We start from the raw sequence: 19,403 nt of genomic DNA, 5'->3' as shown, positions 1-19,403 counted from the left end.
TTTGGGGGCTTTCTAGATGACATAATCAACCTTTCAGGGCAGTTCATTAAATCTGTCTGCAAGTCAGCTGTGATGTCAGCAAGGTACCTTGGCGTGTGTGTGTGTGTGTGTGCGCGTGCGTGTGTGTTTATATATACACAGCACATAGTCCCAATAGAGTGTAAGTTATGTATGCATGGCACATGGTCCCAAATGGGTAACCTCAGGAGCCCTGCATGCTGTTTACTTAAAAAGGGTCCTCACTTACTGTCCGTGTGTGTTTGTGCGTGCGTGTGTGTGAGATAGTGAGTATTCATAAGGGCCTTTGATTTTTGGTGCCTTGGGTGATTGAACAGAACATGTGAAGGATCAAAGTGTAGAAATGGAACAAGAGGTCCTTCACATCCTGTCTGAGCTCCACTGAGCTGTCAGATCTGCACAGCGCTGGCACAGGCGTGCGCTTGGACTATCATTAGTAACCCATGACTCAGAAACTCAGTGTAAGTACAGATTGAGAGATACACAGGCACACACATGCACCTACACACCCAATGAGAGAGAGTGAGTTCAGGAAGTCATTCATGTCACTCTTTATGTACTAGTCCAATTTCAGGACTGTCCGATGCAAAATGTGTCTGCTGACTTGCAGATTTAATGAACTCCTGACAGGTGAGAAGTTGATTGTCCTTTTGAAACCCACAAACAGCATTTTTAACATTCTGGGTAAACAGCCTGTCTGTGTCCATGCATGAACTCAGCTAAGACGATGGGTCATGAGAGGGCGCCCTAATATCTGTCCATCTCTCTCTCTCTCTCAGGACAGACGGATGAGTATTGGCTGTAGGACTGACGTGTCCTGGTTGATGAACGGGGTCCCATGGTGAGGAAGCTGATCTGGCCGTGCGGGATGCTTCCCTGAGCACCAGGAAACAGCCAGTCCTGCCTCTGCTTATAGCTAGGGGGGTGGGGCTGGCTAAGGGGCACTTAGATCAGATGTAGGAAGGGGGGTGGGACTGTCCTGGGGTAAGAGAACTCTCACGCTCCTGGTACCCCTGTGACCTTTCTCTCACACACACACACACACACACACACACACACACACACACACACACAGTTCTTTATGCTGAGAGAGGAGCGGCTTTGAGTTGAGATGATGAGATGGATCCCCTCTTTCAGGATGAGTGTAGCAGTTTGTGTGCACATCTGAAGGAGAGCGAGAGGTTCCTACTACTGCAGTAAAGAAACCAAGCATGGTCCACTAAGTACACTCCAGACATCACACAGTACAGGCTGTTAGTAGTTACAGACATCATACAGTACAGTGTGATGCTTCGGGTTGTATTTCAAATTTAATTCTATAACCTTGTATATTTAAAAAAAAAAAAAAAAAAGCATAATTTGCTCTTATTTTCCACTTATGTTTGTGCACGTTTGAACATGACCCCTCATGCCATGTTGGTCATCTCCTGCTGAAAGTGATTCTTTACGTGATGGAGCTTGAGCTTTTCTGTGACATGACTGTCCTGGTATTTGCTCTTTGTGGCAGGATTTGAAGAAACAGCACAAAAACAACCATGTGCGTTTGCATTCCCTGCCTCCAGATGGCACCTTAGTCCCAGCTCTCCTGCCATGATGTAAACCCCCCCCGGTGGCCACCTGGCGGGATGACAGCTGTGTACCCAGCCGCCTGGCGTGCTGGCGAGGCCTCGGTTACGGCCCCGGGCGCTCAGCGCTACGCCCGCTGGGCTCGGCAGGATAGTTCAGACGTCTGTACGGACGATGAGGTCATGCAGGGTCGTAAGGTCACCCCGCTGGAGAAGCTCAATCTGGACATGTGTCAGGACGAGAGCGTGGTGCGTGAGCTGGCCGTGGGACGACGCATCGGCCTCTACAAGGTGCGCGGCGAGATCGGCTGTGGAAACTTCTCCCAGGTGAAGCTGGGCATCCACGCCCTGACGAGAGGTACGGGCCTCGGTGGGAGGGGCTTGCTGACATGGGCGTTGCCCTCAGACGCAGATCGATGGGTTTGTTTGGCTGTAGAGTTCATCAGAGTTCAGAGTGCCTGAAGGTGCTTGATGGATAAGAGGCTGTCCATCACAGCAAGTCCTGCTGACCCTGCCCTGATCCTACAGCAGTTCCTACTGACCAGGTTTCCTGTCCCCCTCTACAGTGTCCCTAAACACTTTGACCCTTGTGCAAGTGTTTGTGTGTCCCTGGCCTCTGCAGACAGGACACTGATGTGCTCATGAAGACTCCCTCATCTTTGGAGTGTTTGGTGTCTACTGGTCCTGGTTATGAGTTACGATATGAGTTATGATGAGAGATTTCCTGATTTACATTCTTTCACACTGGTATGACTGCCATGGCCTAAATATTTAAACCATTGAAATTAAAATGAGTTAATATATTTGTTAATCTGCCTGACCTTATTGTTTCTGTATAAATCAATTATCCACTGAGAGGTTTCTGTTTACAAACAGCTTGTTTTAGAAGTGGCCTCTCAGCAGTGAAACAAATACAGATGTCGGATATTGTCGGAACTCCGGAGAGACTCTTCTGTTAATGCTTACTGTCCTCCACAGACAAAGTGGCCATTAAAATCCTGGACAAGACCAAGCTGGACCAGAAAACCCAGAAGCTGCTGTCCCGCGAGATCTCCAGTATGGAGAAGCTCCACCACCCCAACATCATCCGCCTGTACGAGGTGGTGGAGACGCTGACCCGCCTCCACCTAGTCATGGAATACGCGAGCGGAGGCGAGCTGTACACCAAGATCACCACGGAAGGGAAACTGTCCGACATCGACAGCAAGATTGTCTTCTCTCAGGTCCTCTCAGCCGTCAAGCACATGGTGAGAGTTCTGCCCGACAGCCATGATGGTTTAGCCTTTAGCTGATGTGTGTCAGTGTTGGGACAGGATCTGCATCACCGTTTCCCCTTTTCACTTTCATATTTACCTGTGTGCATTAATAGTGTTCTTTTAGTGTATTGTCTGTATTTCTCTTCTCCTAGTGCTGTAGTGTCTGATTGCTGATCTCTTTTAGTCCACACACTTCTGCACACCCGGCATAGTCTTTTAGGACTAGATTACGGCATAGTCTTTTAGGACTAGATTATGACTAGATTACGCATTCTCCAGTCTGCAAAAACTTTTTTTACATTTATTTTTTTTTTGAGTACTTTTAAGTATTTCACAAAAATGTTCCAAAAATATTTTTCATGTCTTCCAGCACGACAACCAGGTCATCCACCGGGATCTGAAGGCGGAGAACGTCTTTTACTCCTGTAGCACGTGTGTGAAGGTGGGGGACTTTGGCTTCAGCACACACAGCCCTCGAGAACAGACGCTCAGCACGTTCTGTGGCTCACCTCCGTACGCCGCCCCCGAGCTGTTCCGCGACCAGCACTACGTGGGCGTGTACGTGGACGTGTGGGCGCTGGGCGTTCTGCTGTTCTTCATGGTGACGGGTACGATGCCCTTCCGTGCTGACACTGTCGCTAAGCTGAAGCGCTGCATCCTGGAGGGCACGTACACGGTGCCCGCCTGGGTGCCCGAGCCGTGCCGGCGCGTGATCCGGGGCATCCTGCGGCCCCAGCCGGCCGAGCGCTGTGGCCTGGAGGAGGTGATGCGCTGCGATTGGCTGCTCTCCGTCGACTTCCCCCACGCCACAGAGCCCTTCCGCCTGGATCCACTGCACCTCGCCGAGGTGGCGCCTTCTGAGCTGGAGGAAGAGGAGGGCGAGGTGAAGGACGCGCTGGAGAAGCTGGGCATCACAACGGAGCACATCCGCAACAACCAGGGCAGAGATTGCAGGAGCGCCATCACGGGCATCTACCGCATTCTCCTTCACCGGGCGCACAAGCGGCGCGCCGTGGAGAGCATGCCCGTTGTCACGCATGTCGTAAATGCCACGGAGGTGAAAAAGGAACCGCTAAGGGCCTACAGGAGACTGAAGCACACATCCAAACTCTGCGTCGTTCTGTGACGCGTAAAACGCATTTTAAAATGAAAACATCAGCCTGTGTGAGGATGAAAGAAGGGACGTGTGTGTGTGTGTGTGTGTGTGTGTGTGTGTGTGTGTGTGTGTGTGTGTGTGTGTGTGTGTGTGTGTGTGTGTGTGTGTGTGGAAGGCCTTCCGTTGCCTCTTAGATACAGTCAGGAACTTTGCACTTATGTACGTTCAGGTCATGTATGTTCATAACATAGTTTACGCTGCATAGTCGAAATATTTATTTTTAAAGAATAACTGATTCTATAGATTGCGTCTCTGCTGTGGTTGACACTTTATTGACACGGTCAGCAGCACTAAGACGTGTGGGGAAATGTGGAATTGCCTCTAATGAACGTAAAATTGCACTTCAGCAAAAAAATGTTTATCTTCATTGTTGAATTAGCATGTCTACAGGATGTCAGACATCCAGTATTTTAATTACTTTATTAGCCTCATATGTTTATGTACAAGAAACAAGTCACACTACATACAATCAGTAGCTACTTTTTCGTATTTTATTAAATTGCATTCTGCTAGTTTACAGAATTTTTCCGAGTTTAAGCCTGGGAGATAGCCTACGTAAATGCCAATTTTTGGACTGTACCATAAAATTTAAGTTAAATAAAATAAAGTAGAATTAAAAAAAAAAAGTCTACTTTTATTCATGCACTGCAGTACACGCTGATCTTAACGACAAAAAGTGCATCTAAAAAGGAGTACGCGCTTCTTTAAGAATACATTACCCATAACACCTTTCGAATATGTGCGCATGCGGACTCGCATGCGCCCTTTAAACATGACGCAATTTCTGCCTCGTTGGAGGCTCGTTCCACCAGGAAGGGGACTAGAACCAGCGCGAGGCAACGGCTCAACCGAGAATCGCCCGAGAGCGGAGAGGTAAGCGAGTGCTGTTCGTGTCCGAACCGAGAACAATAATCTAAATATTAGCTGCTTCTGTGCTAAAGCGACGTCTCTCTCCAGATTAACACAGTCGGGAACACTTTGGGCCTCACCGTGTCATTTATAACAGCTTAATTCTTACAGTTACAAACGTGAAAGAATGACGTTAAATGTCATAAACATTATAGCTGTTAATGTAAAGAATAAGAGTCCGAAGGTTTGTTTAGACGTTATACCTGATAAGAGTCCTGGTAGCAATGGATTCTGGCGCCTGTCATCTCCGTAAGGACTGTGGGTCACGTTTGTCATTTCCGTTAGGGCTGTGGGTCACGTTTGTCATCTCCGTTAGGGCTGTGGGTCACGTTTGTCATCTCCGTTAGGGCTGTGGGTCACGTTTGTCATCTCCGTAAGGACTGTGGGTCACGTTTGTCATCTCCGTTAGGACTGTGGGTCACGTTTGCAGGCTGCCTCCCCGCGCGGTCCCCTGTCCTCTTTGTTAGGCGCCTTCTTTCACCTCCTCGCGAGGGTTTCCCCGTGCTCTGTTGGCACAAATCACAACGATTATTGGTAAAAGTCCGCCCGTGCGTAATCGATAAGGGTTTTATTACACCCACACGAACGCCTCGAGGACCCTGTTGTGTTTGACAGAACCTTGACATGTGACGAGTGGGTGGGGCCTCGTCACGTGTCAGCCAATGGCGTGGGAGTTTCCACCGCTCAGTTTCTCTATTAATGATAAAGGAATTGGACTGGTCAAACTGGGCCCAAATGAAAAGGTCAAACTGGGCTTTTTTGTTGTCACGCACTTGTGTCTAGTTTGTACACGTGTGTTGTCTCCAATCGTTTCCAGATGTCGATAACCGATGAGATACCAGACGTGGACAGCGCAGACCTGTTCGGTCTCCTGTTTCACGATGAAGATCCGGGAAATAACGGCCTGTTCTTTTCTGATGGAAGTAACTTGATCGAAGACCTGCTGTCTGAGCAGGACGTGAGTACCGACACTTCCACCGTACAACCTTCTGCCCTTAAAGTGCCCGTATGACAGTCTCGCGCCATATTATGTAATTACAACCATGTTGGCAATCGGCACAATATGCACTACACTGACAATACACACTAGATGCACAGTACACACTACACACACAATACACTGCACTAATGACAAGGTTTGTCTTGAACATAGAGACCCAAAAATATTAACTTGGGAAATCTACAAACATGTAATGTAAATATTTGTAGCTCTCTGTTGTAGGTGTGTGTGTGTGTTAAAAATAAGTTATTTATCCTGTGTGGTTGGCTAAGTCCACGGGGTTGTTCTCTACAGATGCTGAATGCCATAAGTACAGACGACTTCCTGAGTAGCCTGTTGGGTGAGGATGAGCAGGGCGTGTCCCCTCTGGGCTCCTCCCACTCCCCACTGGGCAGTGACAGTGGCATCTCTGAGGACACCACGCCCCCACACTGCCAGAGCCCCCACAGCGAGACAGAGTCCGCCCACAGCCCGTCTTATGCTGAGGCATCTCCAGTGGTGGCGGATGTGGTGGAGGACATGGTGGAGTGTTTCGAGGCCCACGTGGTGCAGACAGATCACTGTTATTCCCTGCAGCAGAGCGTCTTCACTCTGGAGAGCGTCCGTTCAGAGCAGCCTGACGTCGACGTCTTCATCGACCTTGGTGAGTAGCGGTTGGCGCTAGGAGGAGCAGTGCTGACATCAAGCTGCAGACAGTTTTGAATGTCTGTGCTTGTTTGGTGATTAGTTCCGGATAAACAGAATGGGAGCAGATGTCCCTGAGAGCTGTGTGTGTGTGTGTGTGTGTGTGTGTGTTGACAGATGACCTAGAGGACAGTGTGAGTGACGACCTCTCCAGTGAGCTGCCGTGTTCTCTTAATATAGAGGAGAATGCACTGAACAGCACAGCAGAACACCAGGTAACACACACACACACCCCTGCTTTACACGTTCACCAGTTCACCAGAACTGTTCTCCTCACTGGTCGTGTGTGTGTATGTGTCAGTTCCAGCTGAGGGAGATTTCCTTGACTGAGGAGGAGAGGAGGCTACTGGCCAAGGAGGGCGTGTCCATCCCTACACACATGCCCCTCACCAAGGTAAGACCCTCCGCTGGAGTGTGTGTGTGCATGTGTGTGCATGTGTGACCGCTCTCTCGTCTGTTAGGCGGAGGAGAGAACACTGAAAAGGGTGAGGAGAAAGATCCGGAACAAACAGTCTGCTCAGGAAAGTCGCAAGAAGAAGAAGATCTATGTGGATGGACTAGAGAGCAGGTGAAACACACACACTTGTGTACACATTTGTACACACACACACACACACACACACACATACACACGTACACATTTGTACACACACACACACACACACACATACACACGTACACATTTGTACACACACACACACACACATACACACGTACACTTGTACACCCACTTGTACACACACACTCACGCATACACATACACACACTCAAACACACACTCACCCACACACATGATCAGAAGTGTTTGTGTGTGTGTGTGTGTGTGTTCCCAGAGTTGCCGCCTGCACAGCTCATAACCAGGAGCTTCAGAAGAAGGTTCATTTGCTTCAGAAACAGAACATGTGAGGACCAGCAAGATGGGTGTGATGTGTCTGAATGTCTGATGTGACTGAATGTCTGGAGTGTCTGAGTCTGGAGTGTGTGATGCGTCTGTAGTGTCTGAGTGTTTCATGGTCCTCCCTTTGTCTTGCTGCAGGTGTATCTGATAAAGAACACATTTCCTCTTTCTGATTTCAGGTCTCTTATTGAGCAGCTGAAGAAGCTGCAGGTGATGGTGAAGATGTCCACGATGAAGAGCACGACCACCAGCACCTGTGTGATGGTGAGGAAAGCGACCGGCAACACCTCACACGACAAAACACCACCCACTGACCATAGCCAAACACCTCACACGACAAAACACCACCCACTGATCATAGCCAAACACCTCACACGACAAAACACCACCCACTGACCATAGCCAAACACCTCACACGACCAAACACCGCCCACTGACCATAGCTAAACACCTCACATGACCAAACACCGCCCACTGACGACAGGCAAACACCTCACATGACCAAACACCACCCACTGATCATAGCCAAACACCTCACACGACAAAACACCACCCACTGACCATAGCCAAACACCTCACACAACCAAACACCGCCCACTGAAGACAGGCAAACACCTCACACGACCAAACACCACCCACTGACGGCAGCCAAACACCTCCCACTGACGGAGGCCAGACACCTCCCACTGATGACTTCTTCACATGTTGGTGGAGAGGCGGGTGGTTGGTTGGTGTGTGTGGGGAGGCGGGACCTCGTGTCTCAGTTACGTGTTTTTGTTTTTTTATTGCAGGTCTTCCTCTTGTCTTTCTGTCTCATCATCTTCCCGTCTGTCAATCCGTTTGGCAGCACAGGCCAGAAGGATGTGTATACTGCTTCTACAGGTGAGCAACACACACACACACACACACACACACACACACACACACATGCTTCTACAGGTAAGCAGTAGACGCGCACACACACACACACACACACACGCACACACACACACAGTGAAGGACAGTTTAGCTGCTGGGGTTTACACTCTTGTTTCCGGTGTGTGTGTCACAGTCATTCCTCGTGCTCTGCGCTCATACCCTGCGTCTGAAGTCACCACCGCCTCCTCCAAGGAAGCTGTGGACGAGGAGCTCCATCTAGTGGCCACCGTGGAGAACAACCAGATCCTGCTGACTGGCGGCCAGAACCATACCCCAGACTACCAGCGGGTGGCGCAGTCCGACTCCGAGTCCGGCGTCAACAGTAACTCGTCAGCTGATTTTCCCAGTGGCCCACAGCCCGAGCTCCAGGCAGCAGGAGCTCTGGATGAAGAACGTGGCAGCACAGCAGCGCCCCCTGTGCCCTACGATGGGCAGAGCAAAGCTAAGGACAGCTGGATGGGACAGAACCCCACCTCTGTTATCATCCAACAGCATCACTCCGATGAGATGTAGACAAATACACGCAGGAACAAGGGACAGGGTGGAAGATCCATGTGCTGTTCTGCTCGCTCTCGCTCTCTTTCTGTCTTTATTTTATTGAACTATTGCCTGTTATGTTTAAGAAGCACTTTTCTTCACGTCCACTTGATCAGGCCTCTCTGCTCTCGGTGAGCTCAGTGAGGACAAGGGTGATGTGGCGGATCCGTACGGATCAAGTGAGCCGCTGTAGGGCGTTTGGCCTGATGACCTGATACTTCCCTTGTAGCAAGGGTATCCGTGCTCCCCTATACCACCCTAGCTTCCGGCATTCCCGCATTCCCGCTGCAGAGAAAACGCATAGTTCCCAACTCCAACCCCCTAAACCATCTGGAGGTGGAGGGACCCAAAGGGGAAACCAGTCATCTGAAGTTTTAGTGTCTTATTTTTTTTTTTTCATTTATTTATGTTGTTAATCGTGGAGTGTTTCTCTTGGAAGTGTCTCTGTTGTAAACTGTTAGGAGACCCGCCTGCTGTTACCAGTCTGCCACCAATGTGAGCCGGACTGTTAACGAGGTGTTTTATTAATATAAAGTTGTTGATTTATTTTGTTTTATAATGTTTATTGATGTTGGATAATGAAATATCTTTTATTTGCCTGTTGATTCCTCTGTGTATACAGAACATGGCTCTCAAACTGATGAAGATGAAGAACTGTGTTTTGGTTATGTACATGTTACTGGACATCCTAATTATAATAAAAGGATGAATCTTTTTGTAATGTGTGTGTGTGTGTGGGGGGGGAGTAGCTATGAATATGAAGAACAGACTTTACTCTGGTTTTTCACATTCACCTAAATGTTATAGCTGTGATAAACATCTGGAGTTATAAAAGCCCTTCTGGAGTTATAACACCCCATCTGGAGATATTATAACAGATCATCTAGAGTTATTTCAATGGCCCACCTGGAGTTATTATAACAGATCACCTAGAGTTATGATAATGGCCCATCTAGAGTTATTATTACGGGTCAGCTGGAGTTGTGTTACAACGGCCCAACTGGAGTGACTTTTTAAACAGGCTCGCTCGTGTGCTTGGATTGTAAGTGCAGGACACACTAACAGTACAGGTCAAGCACGCAGCTTGAATGACCTCTAGAAGCGTCCTTTATTGAGTCTGGATAAAAGTGTCTGCCAAATGCTGTAAATGTAAAGCTGTGGCAACAATTTAAGCAAAAAGCCTTTAAATGAGCTTTAGTAGAATTAACAATTAACTTTGCTAAAATAAACAATTCGCTTCTACTCGAAGGCCTTTGTGTTTAATCACGGACACTTTCAGGCTGTAAAAATCAACTAAGCGTTGCGTGAGAATTTCACCACGATATTGGAGAGCGTGTAAAGTCCACTAGCGACCAGCAGGTGGCGCCCACGGCCTGGGTTTGACACGAGCACGCGTCAAAGGCGGAGGTTTTCCTCGCTCATCCGTGAGTTTGGTATCCGTCCGTGAGACGGAGGTCTGCTTCTGTCGGGACTCTCGCGCATACCGACATGGTCTGCGTTGTCCTGCTAAACGCAGCGAGAACAAGCGCGCTTAGCCACGTGCTACTCTGCATTGTATTGTCTGGATTTGTTCAGCGGTATATGACTGCACGAGACCATTTAATAAGAAAAAAGCTCAGTTAACATGAACCTTTCAAGGGTTAAGGTCAGAGTTAGGGTTAGGATTAGGGTTTAGGTTTAGGTTTAGGTTTAGGTTTAGGTTTAGGGTTAGGGTTAAGGTTAGGGTTAGGGTTTAGGGTTAGGGTTAGGGTTAGGGTTGGGTTAGAGTTAGGGTTTAGGGTTAGGGTTAGGGTTAAGGTCAGAGTTAGAGTTAGGGTTAGGGTTGGGTTAGAGTTAGGGTTTAAGGTTAGGGTTAGGGTTAAGGTCAGAGTTAGAGTTAGGGTTAGGGTTGGGTTAGAGTTAGGGTTAAGGTCAGAGTTAGGGTTAGGGTTAGGGTTGGGTTAAGGTCAGAGTTAGGGTTAGGGTTAGGGTTTAGGTTTAGGTTTAGGTTTAGGTTTAGGTTTAGTTTTAGGGTTAGGGTTAAGGTTAGGGTTTAGGGTTAGGGTTAGGTTAGAGTTAGGGTTAGGGTTGGGTTAGAGTTAGGGTTAGGGTTAGGGTTAAGGTCAGAGTTAGGGTTAGGGTTAGGGTTAGGGTTGGGTTAGAATTAGGGTTAGGGTTAACTGAAGAAAGAACTACCCGTGCATTTTAAAGCGTGCTCGAGTGTTTAAGCGAGGGCGCTTTTGTGTCCGAGATATTTGTGCTGCATCCTCAGAATTGTATTTTCAGTTTACAGTAAAATCATAACCATTTCACTTAAACTAGGCGACTCGTGCTTGTGAGTTTAGCATTGGTCCTGTCCCTGTATTCGTGATTCGTGCCGCCTGTAGGAGCCGGTGAACACGCACATCTCTGTCATGGTGGCCCAGTCCAACTCGTGACTCGCCCTGACAAACTGGGCCACGGGATACAGCGCTGAGCGATGTGGAGGACAGGTCGTGCTTTTCCGTCACCGCTAGGTGGCGCCTTCTTGCACGTCTTACACTGTCCTGTTTTAAATCTTACATCGTGCCGTTACTATGGTCATAACCCAGCACATCACTGCAGGTTTCCAGACAGTGATTGTTTAATCAGATTTACTGTTAGTACGGCGGGGAAACATGATTATACTCTATAATAATAGACGTGAGTTCAGTGTCCTCGTTTTCCTTAAAAGTATTAAACGTGAGAGCTGGTGTAAGGTCAGGGCCGCTGGTTATTGTGATTCCAGAAACAGCGTTGCAGTAAGACGACAAGGACCGTCACATCACAAGTTTTTATTCGGCACACGTGATCGTGATCGTGATCGTGATCGTGCTCGCGTACGCGCGCACGCACACACACACACACACACACACACACACACACACACAGCTGCAGGCAGGTGGAACACGCGCGTTTATTATTCCCGGTTTAGCGCTTCACCGGCCATCTATAGGCACGCGCCCAAGACGTGTAAATTAGGACAGCCGCTTTACGGATGCATAACAGCGGCGCGTGCCTAACTCTCGCGGAAGAACCTCTTTTAGTCTGACAGAGATTGATGAAGGATGACAAATACTTACTGGAGGACAACAGTTCATATTAACCAGCGCTTATAAAACATGATTTTGCACATGTGGTGCTAATAAGATATTAAAGTCTGAGTTCTCAATTAGACCAAAACTCAGTTATGATAAATGATCAAAAACACATAATTACTGCTGCCTAACGGTCTAAGGCATTTCCTGACAAAACCATAACATCTGTCCTTTTGTTACTCTCACATAAACCTACAATAATGTGAGAACCAAACCATGTTTTGGAGAAGCAGAAGTCCATTCGTGCTCAGTTCATTATACCGGGGAACAAGGTGACACCCACGTGGGCTGTTTACAGTCAAGGCTTGCGCGTCACTCTCATTTGCATTCGCCCGATCTGGTAGCCAATCAGAGGTGGTATAAGCGGACGCCCCTCCCACTGCCGAGAAACTCCGGCGAGACCGTATATAATGACTGCACGCTCGCCAAGCTCAGCGCGCGGAGCTTGCCGCTTGGTACCGGAGTGTTACGTGCGCTTTAGTCATGACTTTTGAGGAATTTTGCGGACAAGACAGTGCGGCAGACACGAGCGACAGGTCAGTTCCCGCCGTCCTTTCAAAGTTGTAACGATGTCGTTATGGTGTTTAATGCTGTGTGCTCGCGACGTTTAACTAACGTGTGCTCGCGACCTTTTGCCAGGATGCGCAGCGCAGGGAGCGCGCTTGAGGAGCTGCTGGTCTCCGCGAGAAAGCAGGACTTCCTTACAGTCGGGGTGTACGAGTCTGCAAAGGTCATGAATGTGTGAGTATCTGGTCCTTTGAGCCGCGCGTGTAATGCGCTGCTGTAGAGCTCAGGGTGAAACACAGTCGCGTGCCCGTCGGCTGACTGCTTCTTTGTCTGTGTGGAAAGCGACCCGGACAGCGTGGCTTTCTGCGTGCTGGCCGCAGACGAGGAGCACGAGGGTGACATCGCGCTGCAGATCCACTTCACGCTCATACAGGCGTTCTGTTTCGACAACGGCATCAACATCGTTCGGGTTAACGACATCGCGCGCCTCTCCGACATAGTTGGGAGTGACGACACGGGCAACCCCAAGGACGCGCACTGCCTTCTCGTGACGGTGAGTGCCTGCGGGTGCTTGTTCAGCCTTTGCAGCTGCGATCTTTCTAAATGCGCTCGTATTACTCACGTGCTCTCGCGTGTCTGTCCCGCAGAATCCTGACATCGCGTCATGGAAAGACCCGGCTGTGGAAACGCTGGCGATGTTCTGCGAGGAGAGCCGCAGCGTGTACGACTGGGTGCCGACTGTCACGCTCCCGGAACGCTGAAGACAGAGCACGCTCGCGCGCCTACACGAGCCCAGCAGGAAAGCCCGTCAGACCCTCTTGAGGGGGTCCAGCGGCACGCTGCAAACCTCGCGATGTTGTGTGGATTACAGTGCAGAGCACAGAGAGACAAACCGAGCCTGTCCGCGGGCACTGGACCACGCCAAGCAAACAGACTCGGGGGAGCGGCTGTGCCGCGTGCCCTCGGCCTCCGGGCAGGGTTGGCACTCAGGTGGAGGACCAGAGACAACAGATGGAGGAGGAGGTGGTCGCAAGAAGTGCCTTCTCTGGAGAAATTTGTGGAGTGGAAGGAGGAATTGAAGCTGAAGTAAACTGAAGATATGAAGGACTTTCATTTGATTTTTATTGTCTGAATGGCACATGGGAAAGTGGTGAAGTGACCTACCGTGGACTGCAGGACTCTGTGAGTGACTGTTCTGCTCACATGCAGCTCGGTGTGGTGCCTTGTTTGGGTTCTCTGGGGTTTTGTCTGTGTTTTGTCAGGAACTCTCCAGATGTAAGTAGATAACTGAAGTGCAAAAGCAAAGTTTTGGAAACATCAAAATAAACATTTAAAATTGAAATAACTGTGTTTTCATGTGTTACGAATGCTCACGTGTGTCTGCAGCTGGAAACACAGACGTTGAAATGATGAAAATGATTACAGAGCTGAAGTAATAACAGCTTTAGCAACAGTTATGAATACGATCCCCTGCAGACAGCAAACACTGCCCAGAGAGAGAAGGAGGGAGGGAGACAGAGGTTACAACACACTAGCAGTAGACGTGCAGGGTTGGGTCGTTCTATTCACCAGCTGATCTACAGGAACAGCTGGCTCAGCTGAAAGGGCCCAGCACAGATTTACTGTGTGTGTGTGTAGCATTACAGAACAATAATGACAACATTCATTGAATTTTCCCCAAACCACTGAATATTAAATTTGATTTTTCTAAAGAAACTTTACAGAAATGCCAATAAATAAAGACAAAACATAAATTATGCCAAAATATTCAAATGAGTAGGATTTGATCTCCTAGTGAATTTGTAGGTTCACAGCTAAGTTGGACTCAGACAAGCTCCCACATGCTGGAGAGAACCTGCTCACCTGAAGGCTCTGCTTACAGGTGGAGGTGGGACACATCTGCATCATCTTCAGCGCAGCTTCTGGTCAGGAAGTTCAGGCCCAGCTAGACTGGACCTGCACACTGCAGCCTAAGACCCAACATAACCCAACCCAACACAACATAACCCAACCCAACATAACACAACCCAACGCAACGTAACAGCAACACAACAGCTGTTAAAACATGAAAGCAAATGTCAGGTAGCAGATGAAACAGCTATGTAAAGAAAACTTAAAAGCTAAAGAGGCAAAATGGCACACCCACACACACACACACACACACACACACACACACACACAGGTGCTCAGGAAAACAAAAGATAGTGCTGGTTGAATAGAAAAGAATCTTCCAGAAAAAGTCCACATTTGACAGTGCTTTTCCTTTCATGTCTTTCATGTATTTTACAAAGGAAACGCGGGTGAAGCAGGTAAGTGGTGTGTGTGGAGTTCCCCACAGCGCCTTCTAGTAACACACACACCCAGCAGCGCGCAGTGTGATTCAGATGAAAGTCTTCAGGAATGCCCAGACACCATACCGACATTATTTACAAGTATTATGATGAGATTTCTGGGTTACTGCTGATGACCTGAGCAGCGGTAATGTCAGTAATGTTTCACTGTCTCACTAATGTCTCCAGTCTTCTGTTAATTCACTACAGGTCAGTTAGAGATGATCGCTGACTCAGAGGCATGTCGGCCTGCTCTGCTTTGCTGTCTCCAGCACGGTTGTCTATCATTCTGCACATCTGAGCTCCAGCTCTGGGGAGAAGATCTGTGACACAGTCTGTTCTGATCTTTAATCAGATCACACACGTTGCAGATGTTTGTTAGCAGCACCCTGAATTCTTCTGGTTTTTCTAACGTTGCTTTGTTGCTTTGATTTGATTACCTAAATGGCCATGTGATGATAATCACGTGAAAGACCAAAATCTTGACAGGTCTAAATGATTTGACGTGTTCAAAACTTCATTTACTGCAGAGAATTTCTTGTTTACAGTTTCTTGTAAATCTTTGTTCACCATATTGACAGCTTTCATTCACTTAGCTCGAGCATAGTGAGTGTCAGTGTGTGTGTGTGTGTGCATGTGTGTGGCATACACACCCCACAGACCCTCACACATTCAGGGAAGTCAGAGCTTCTTCTTATCACGTTTACGCTGCAGTTATGTGAAAACCACCAAACCTTCCATTCTCAGGAAACCTTGATAATGAGGTCACACATGCAATTGTATCCAGGGGCAAGAATTAAAGAAAACTACACTAACACACTAACCTTAACTCTCAGAGAAAACTACACTAACACACTAACTTAACTCTCAGAGAAAACTACACTAACACACTAACCTTAACTCTCAGAGAAAACTACACTAACACACTAACTCTCAGAGAAAACTACACTAACACACTAACCTTAACTCTCAGAGAAAACTACACTAACACACTAACTCTCAGAGAAAACTACACTAACACACTAACCTTAACTCTCAAAGAAAACTACACTAACACAATAACCTTAACTCTCAAAGAAAACTATACTAACACAATAACTTTAACTCTCAAAGAAAACTACATTAACACACTAACTTTAACCTGCAAAAGAAAACTTCACTAACACACTAACCCTCAGGTTCCTTAGATAAAACTGTATTGTTTTGTTGACTTTGTGTTTCACAGGTGCACAAGGAAACACAGGAAACACAGGAAACACAGGAAAAATACAAGTGCAGCTGCGTTCTTCCTTTGTGCGCGCACGTGCGCTGGTGTGCATGTGTGCGCGTGCATGTGTATGCGTGTGTGTGTGTGTGTGCACAAGTGTGTCCATGTTTGCATGCACATGTGCATGAATGTTTGCGTGAGTGTGTGCACATGCACATGTGTATAGGCGCGTGCATGTGTGTATGTACACGTGTGTGTTACTTATTAAAACGTGTGTCTGTGTGTGCATGCGTGATTCTTGTTAACACATTCCTCAGAGGGTGACTAACTTCAGACAGTGATAGTGTCTGTTCTAGTGAAGGTGCTCTCTGATCAATCCGTCCCTCTACAGGTGACTCACACTATGTCAGTCTGTCTGATCTCAGGTCAGCTGTTTGATCCAAGGTTAGGGGCTCTGCTGCAGGTGGCTGGCAAACCTGCTGTACCTGTGTGAAAGATTAATGCGTGTGTGTGTGTGTCTGAGTGTGTGTGTGTGTGTGTTTGAGTGTGTGTGATTAAGAGTCCTCTTTGACCTGGGGACTCTGATTAGCACTGCATCTTTGTCTGAATACCTCAGCTATTTCACACCCGCCCCTTCTCAAATACTGCTGTAGAATTCCCTGCATTCCTGGACCAGCGGCATGGTTGGCACTACTGGCATGGTTGGCTTGTTTGGTACGGTTGGCAGCAATGAGACGTTGCACATACAGTATTGACTTAGCCAGCATGAGGAGAGAACACTGCAATCTTACAGCACCAGAGAGTCCTGGACACTGTTTCCTCTCTCTCTCTCTCTCTCTCTCTCTCTCTCTCTCTCTGTTTCCTCTCTCCCTCTCTCTGTCTCTCTCTCTCTCTGTGTTTCTCTCCTTCTCTCTCTCTCTCTCTCTCTCTCTCTCTCTCTCTCTCTCTCTCTCTCTCTCTCTCTCTCTCTCTCTCTCTCTCTCTCTCTCTCTCTCTCAGTCTAGATTAAGTCAGCTCTTCTCTCTGTACCCTGTAATGTGAAGTATACCCATTGGAATAGAACAGCTGCCTGGTGGACCAGGGCTCCTTCTGAAGTCCACGACTGTGTGCTGTAACTGTGCCGTGACTGTGCCGTCACTTTGTCCTGCAGGGACAGTGATGTGGGGTCATATGCTGATCATACTGTTCTCTCATCACAGAGACACAGAGACACTATCACAGCTCAAGAATGAGGCAAAAGAGAGAGAAAAAGAGAGCGAGAGAGAGAGAGAGAGAGGCGGGGGGAGGGGTGACCACATTCCTGCCATGGCTTTCAGTGCAGTATGTCTGCTATGGCCGATACTCCACACACTCCCCAGTCGGTCTGGATCATGAAGGGATGTAGTATATTCCTCATCACTGAAGAATTTCAGACATCTTACACGTGTAAAAACTACTCTAAACGTTTGTGGTCTTCTTCACGCGTGTGAATGAGGTCACGTGTATAGCCTGACACCTCACATGCCACAGACGTGTGACAGTCTGCTGAGATCCAAGTGCTGACTCTCCTGGAGTTTACCCAGAATTCCTCTCACATAGCTGCCACTGAGGAGTGACAGACAGTGCAGACAGGCGGGGCATCAGCACGTAGGTATAAGGTGAGTCCTGCTGACGATGGCCATGCCCCCAGTGGGCACAGCAGAGACACACCTCACCTTGATTGCTGCAGACTGTGGTCTGGGGTTAGACACACAGTCTCCCACACAGGCCTCAGATGCAGGACAGATGCTGGGAGACACAGATTATATGGGTTAGGACTACAGCACAGAGACTACAATCACCTAAACCATCTACATTAGGCTAGAACTAAAGAGAAACTAAACTACAGTCCTGTACTACAGTCTACATGTGTTCAGTACAGCAGAGAATACAAACATATACATGTTGACACTCACACACACACTCACACACACACACACACACACACACACACACACACACGCCCACATAACCTGTTCTTGGACAGTGTTACCTCGGGCCCCTGTGAACCAGTCACGGGTCTCAGAGATTCTTACTGCTCCACCATGATGTTTGCAGGTCACACACCATGGAGCCTTCCAGAGCTCAGCATTCCCAGTAAATATTATTGGACAGAGTGATACTAAAGGGCCTTTTCTCAGTAACACAATATGACCTGGGATATCTGAGAGAAGTCTAATTGAATAATATTTTTATTGACGTAAAAGCAAGAAAAAGGAGAATGAAGAGAGGAGCTGTTTACCTCAGTCTGTCATTAATCAGAGTGAACATTAACGAGAGTGAACATTAATGACAGAGTGAACATTAACGAGAGTGAACATTAATGAGAGTGAACGTTAACGAGATGGTCAGGTTTTCACCATCGTTACACTTTTTACTTTGATTTCGGCCCCATTTACTTATAAATACTGTCACCAGTTGTGCTACCTGTGTAATCCATCAGTACACACAAAAAACTAGACAAAGACACGCTCCAGAACAAAGTCCTTTTTAGGGGGAAAAATCTGAAAATAGAAAACACAAAATTCTATAAAACGTGATATGATATGCTGACGGGAGTAAAGATTTCTAAATCATTTCCAAAATTGCACTTGGTAAATTGAGGCACAGGTCACACGTGTGAACTGATGGTTTGATCATAACTGCAGCTGATGCAACACTTAGGCCAAGCTAGTACAACTATTTCACCAGATCGCATCACTGCACCCCTGCTGAACACCTAGTAACCGTGGCAACAAGCTCAGTCCTTCACCAATACCCTCCCATGGCCCACTGTCTATGTGAGCAGCTCTGCTATTGGTGGAAAACTAATCTGAGCCTCTTCTGTTCTAGTGGTGTTCCTCAACATATGTGGATGAGAGCGTGGAGAGGGCGGGGCAGCCAGCAGTGCCTCGGCCAATCAGACTGGGAGTTATCGCCATGTAGCAACAGGGAGTGTTGCTGCTGGTAACAAGGATCTGATTGGTTGTTAGAAGGTGGCAGCTCATCTGGGTATGGTGTCAGTTTAAGGGTATTTTGACTGCGGTTATTATTGTTGTGGTGAACTGAAATGCCCTTTGTGTACCGTGTCCAGTCCACGGAAAAGTCAACACTCAGAGAGAACACAGAGAGAAAACAACTGCTTTGATCTGACACATCGATCGTGGGAAAACATGCGTGTGATCTGGAAGTCCATCACGGTTTACCACCTACTGTCCACGGGAGACTTTTAGACTCCACATTATCAGACAACTCCTGTCGGGCCCACGTGGTGGTGCATCATAAGGGAGGTTACTGACCGTTCTGAGCCTGTCACATTCAAAACA

At 47.9% G+C, this 19,403-nt stretch overlaps 3 protein-coding genes across 4 annotated transcripts; all 3 read left to right on the top strand.

Annotated features, from left to right (window-relative positions):
• The first annotated feature begins 1,643 nt into the window (after positions 1 to 1,643).
• On the top strand, positions 1,644 to 4,105 carry nim1ka (NIM1 serine/threonine protein kinase a). The gene is made up of 3 exons (XM_027027638.3): positions 1,644 to 1,941; positions 2,562 to 2,830; positions 3,210 to 4,105. Exons 1-3 carry the CDS (start codon positions 1,644 to 1,646, stop codon positions 3,963 to 3,965), a joined length of 1,323 nt encoding a protein of 440 aa, XP_026883439.3. The 3' UTR covers positions 3,966 to 4,105.
• Positions 4,106 to 4,734: 629 nt separating this feature from the next.
• On the top strand, positions 4,735 to 9,655 carry creb3l3l (cAMP responsive element binding protein 3-like 3 like). Of its 2 annotated transcripts, XM_027027637.3 has the most exons (10): positions 4,736 to 4,868; positions 5,722 to 5,862; positions 6,199 to 6,547; positions 6,706 to 6,803; positions 6,890 to 6,982; positions 7,050 to 7,156; positions 7,422 to 7,490; positions 7,666 to 7,750; positions 8,278 to 8,368; positions 8,538 to 9,655. In XM_027027637.3, the coding sequence occupies exons 2-10, from the start codon at positions 5,722 to 5,724 to the stop codon at positions 8,915 to 8,917; spliced, it is 1,413 nt and encodes a 470-aa protein (XP_026883438.1). In that variant the 5' UTR covers positions 4,736 to 4,868; the 3' UTR covers positions 8,918 to 9,655. The 2 variants fall into 2 exon arrangements, with proteins under 2 accessions (XP_081559439.1, XP_026883438.1); XM_081703313.1 differs by lacking the exon at positions 7,422 to 7,490 and having other exon boundaries at positions 4,735 to 4,868.
• Positions 9,656 to 12,440: 2,785 nt separating this feature from the next.
• gadd45ga (growth arrest and DNA-damage-inducible, gamma a) lies at positions 12,441 to 13,896 on the top strand. The gene is made up of 4 exons (XM_027027639.3): positions 12,441 to 12,572; positions 12,676 to 12,777; positions 12,886 to 13,096; positions 13,191 to 13,896. The coding sequence occupies exons 1-4, from the start codon at positions 12,520 to 12,522 to the stop codon at positions 13,302 to 13,304; spliced, it is 480 nt and encodes a 159-aa protein (XP_026883440.1). The 5' UTR covers positions 12,441 to 12,519; the 3' UTR covers positions 13,305 to 13,896.
• Positions 13,897 to 19,403: the final 5,507 nt, after the last annotated feature.

This window comes from Electrophorus electricus, chromosome 20 (genome assembly GCF_041902795.1).
Source record: "Electrophorus electricus isolate QZ-2024a chromosome 20, ASM4190279v1, whole genome shotgun sequence".
Lineage (NCBI taxonomy): Eukaryota > Metazoa > Chordata > Actinopteri > Gymnotiformes > Gymnotidae > Electrophorus > Electrophorus electricus.
The sequence above is the reverse complement of the archived record's forward strand: the minus strand, read 5'-3'. Positions and strand labels throughout refer to the sequence as shown.

Bases quoted from the DNA above. Each gene is read 5' to 3' on its own strand.
- nim1ka (XM_027027638.3), top strand. From the start codon at position 1,644: ATGACAGCTGTGTACCCAGCCGCCTGGCGTGCTGGCGAGGCCTCGGTT. The intron at 1,942-2,561 runs GTACGGGCCTCG...TGTCCTCCACAG, and splicing joins CATCCACGCCCTGACGAGAG to ACAAAGTGGCCATTAAAATC. The intron at 2,831-3,209 runs GTGAGAGTTCTG...CATGTCTTCCAG, and splicing joins TCTCAGCCGTCAAGCACATG to CACGACAACCAGGTCATCCA.
- creb3l3l (XM_027027637.3), top strand. From the start codon at position 5,722: ATGTCGATAACCGATGAGATACCAGACGTGGACAGCGCAGACCTGTTC. The intron at 6,983-7,049 runs GTAAGACCCTCC...CTCGTCTGTTAG, and splicing joins CACACATGCCCCTCACCAAG to GCGGAGGAGAGAACACTGAA. The intron at 7,491-7,665 runs GTGAGGACCAGC...TTCTGATTTCAG, and splicing joins TTGCTTCAGAAACAGAACAT to GTCTCTTATTGAGCAGCTGA.
- gadd45ga (XM_027027639.3), top strand. From the start codon at position 12,520: ATGACTTTTGAGGAATTTTGCGGACAAGACAGTGCGGCAGACACGAGC. The intron at 12,778-12,885 runs GTGAGTATCTGG...CTGTGTGGAAAG, and splicing joins TCTGCAAAGGTCATGAATGT to CGACCCGGACAGCGTGGCTT. The intron at 13,097-13,190 runs GTGAGTGCCTGC...TCTGTCCCGCAG, and splicing joins CGCACTGCCTTCTCGTGACG to AATCCTGACATCGCGTCATG.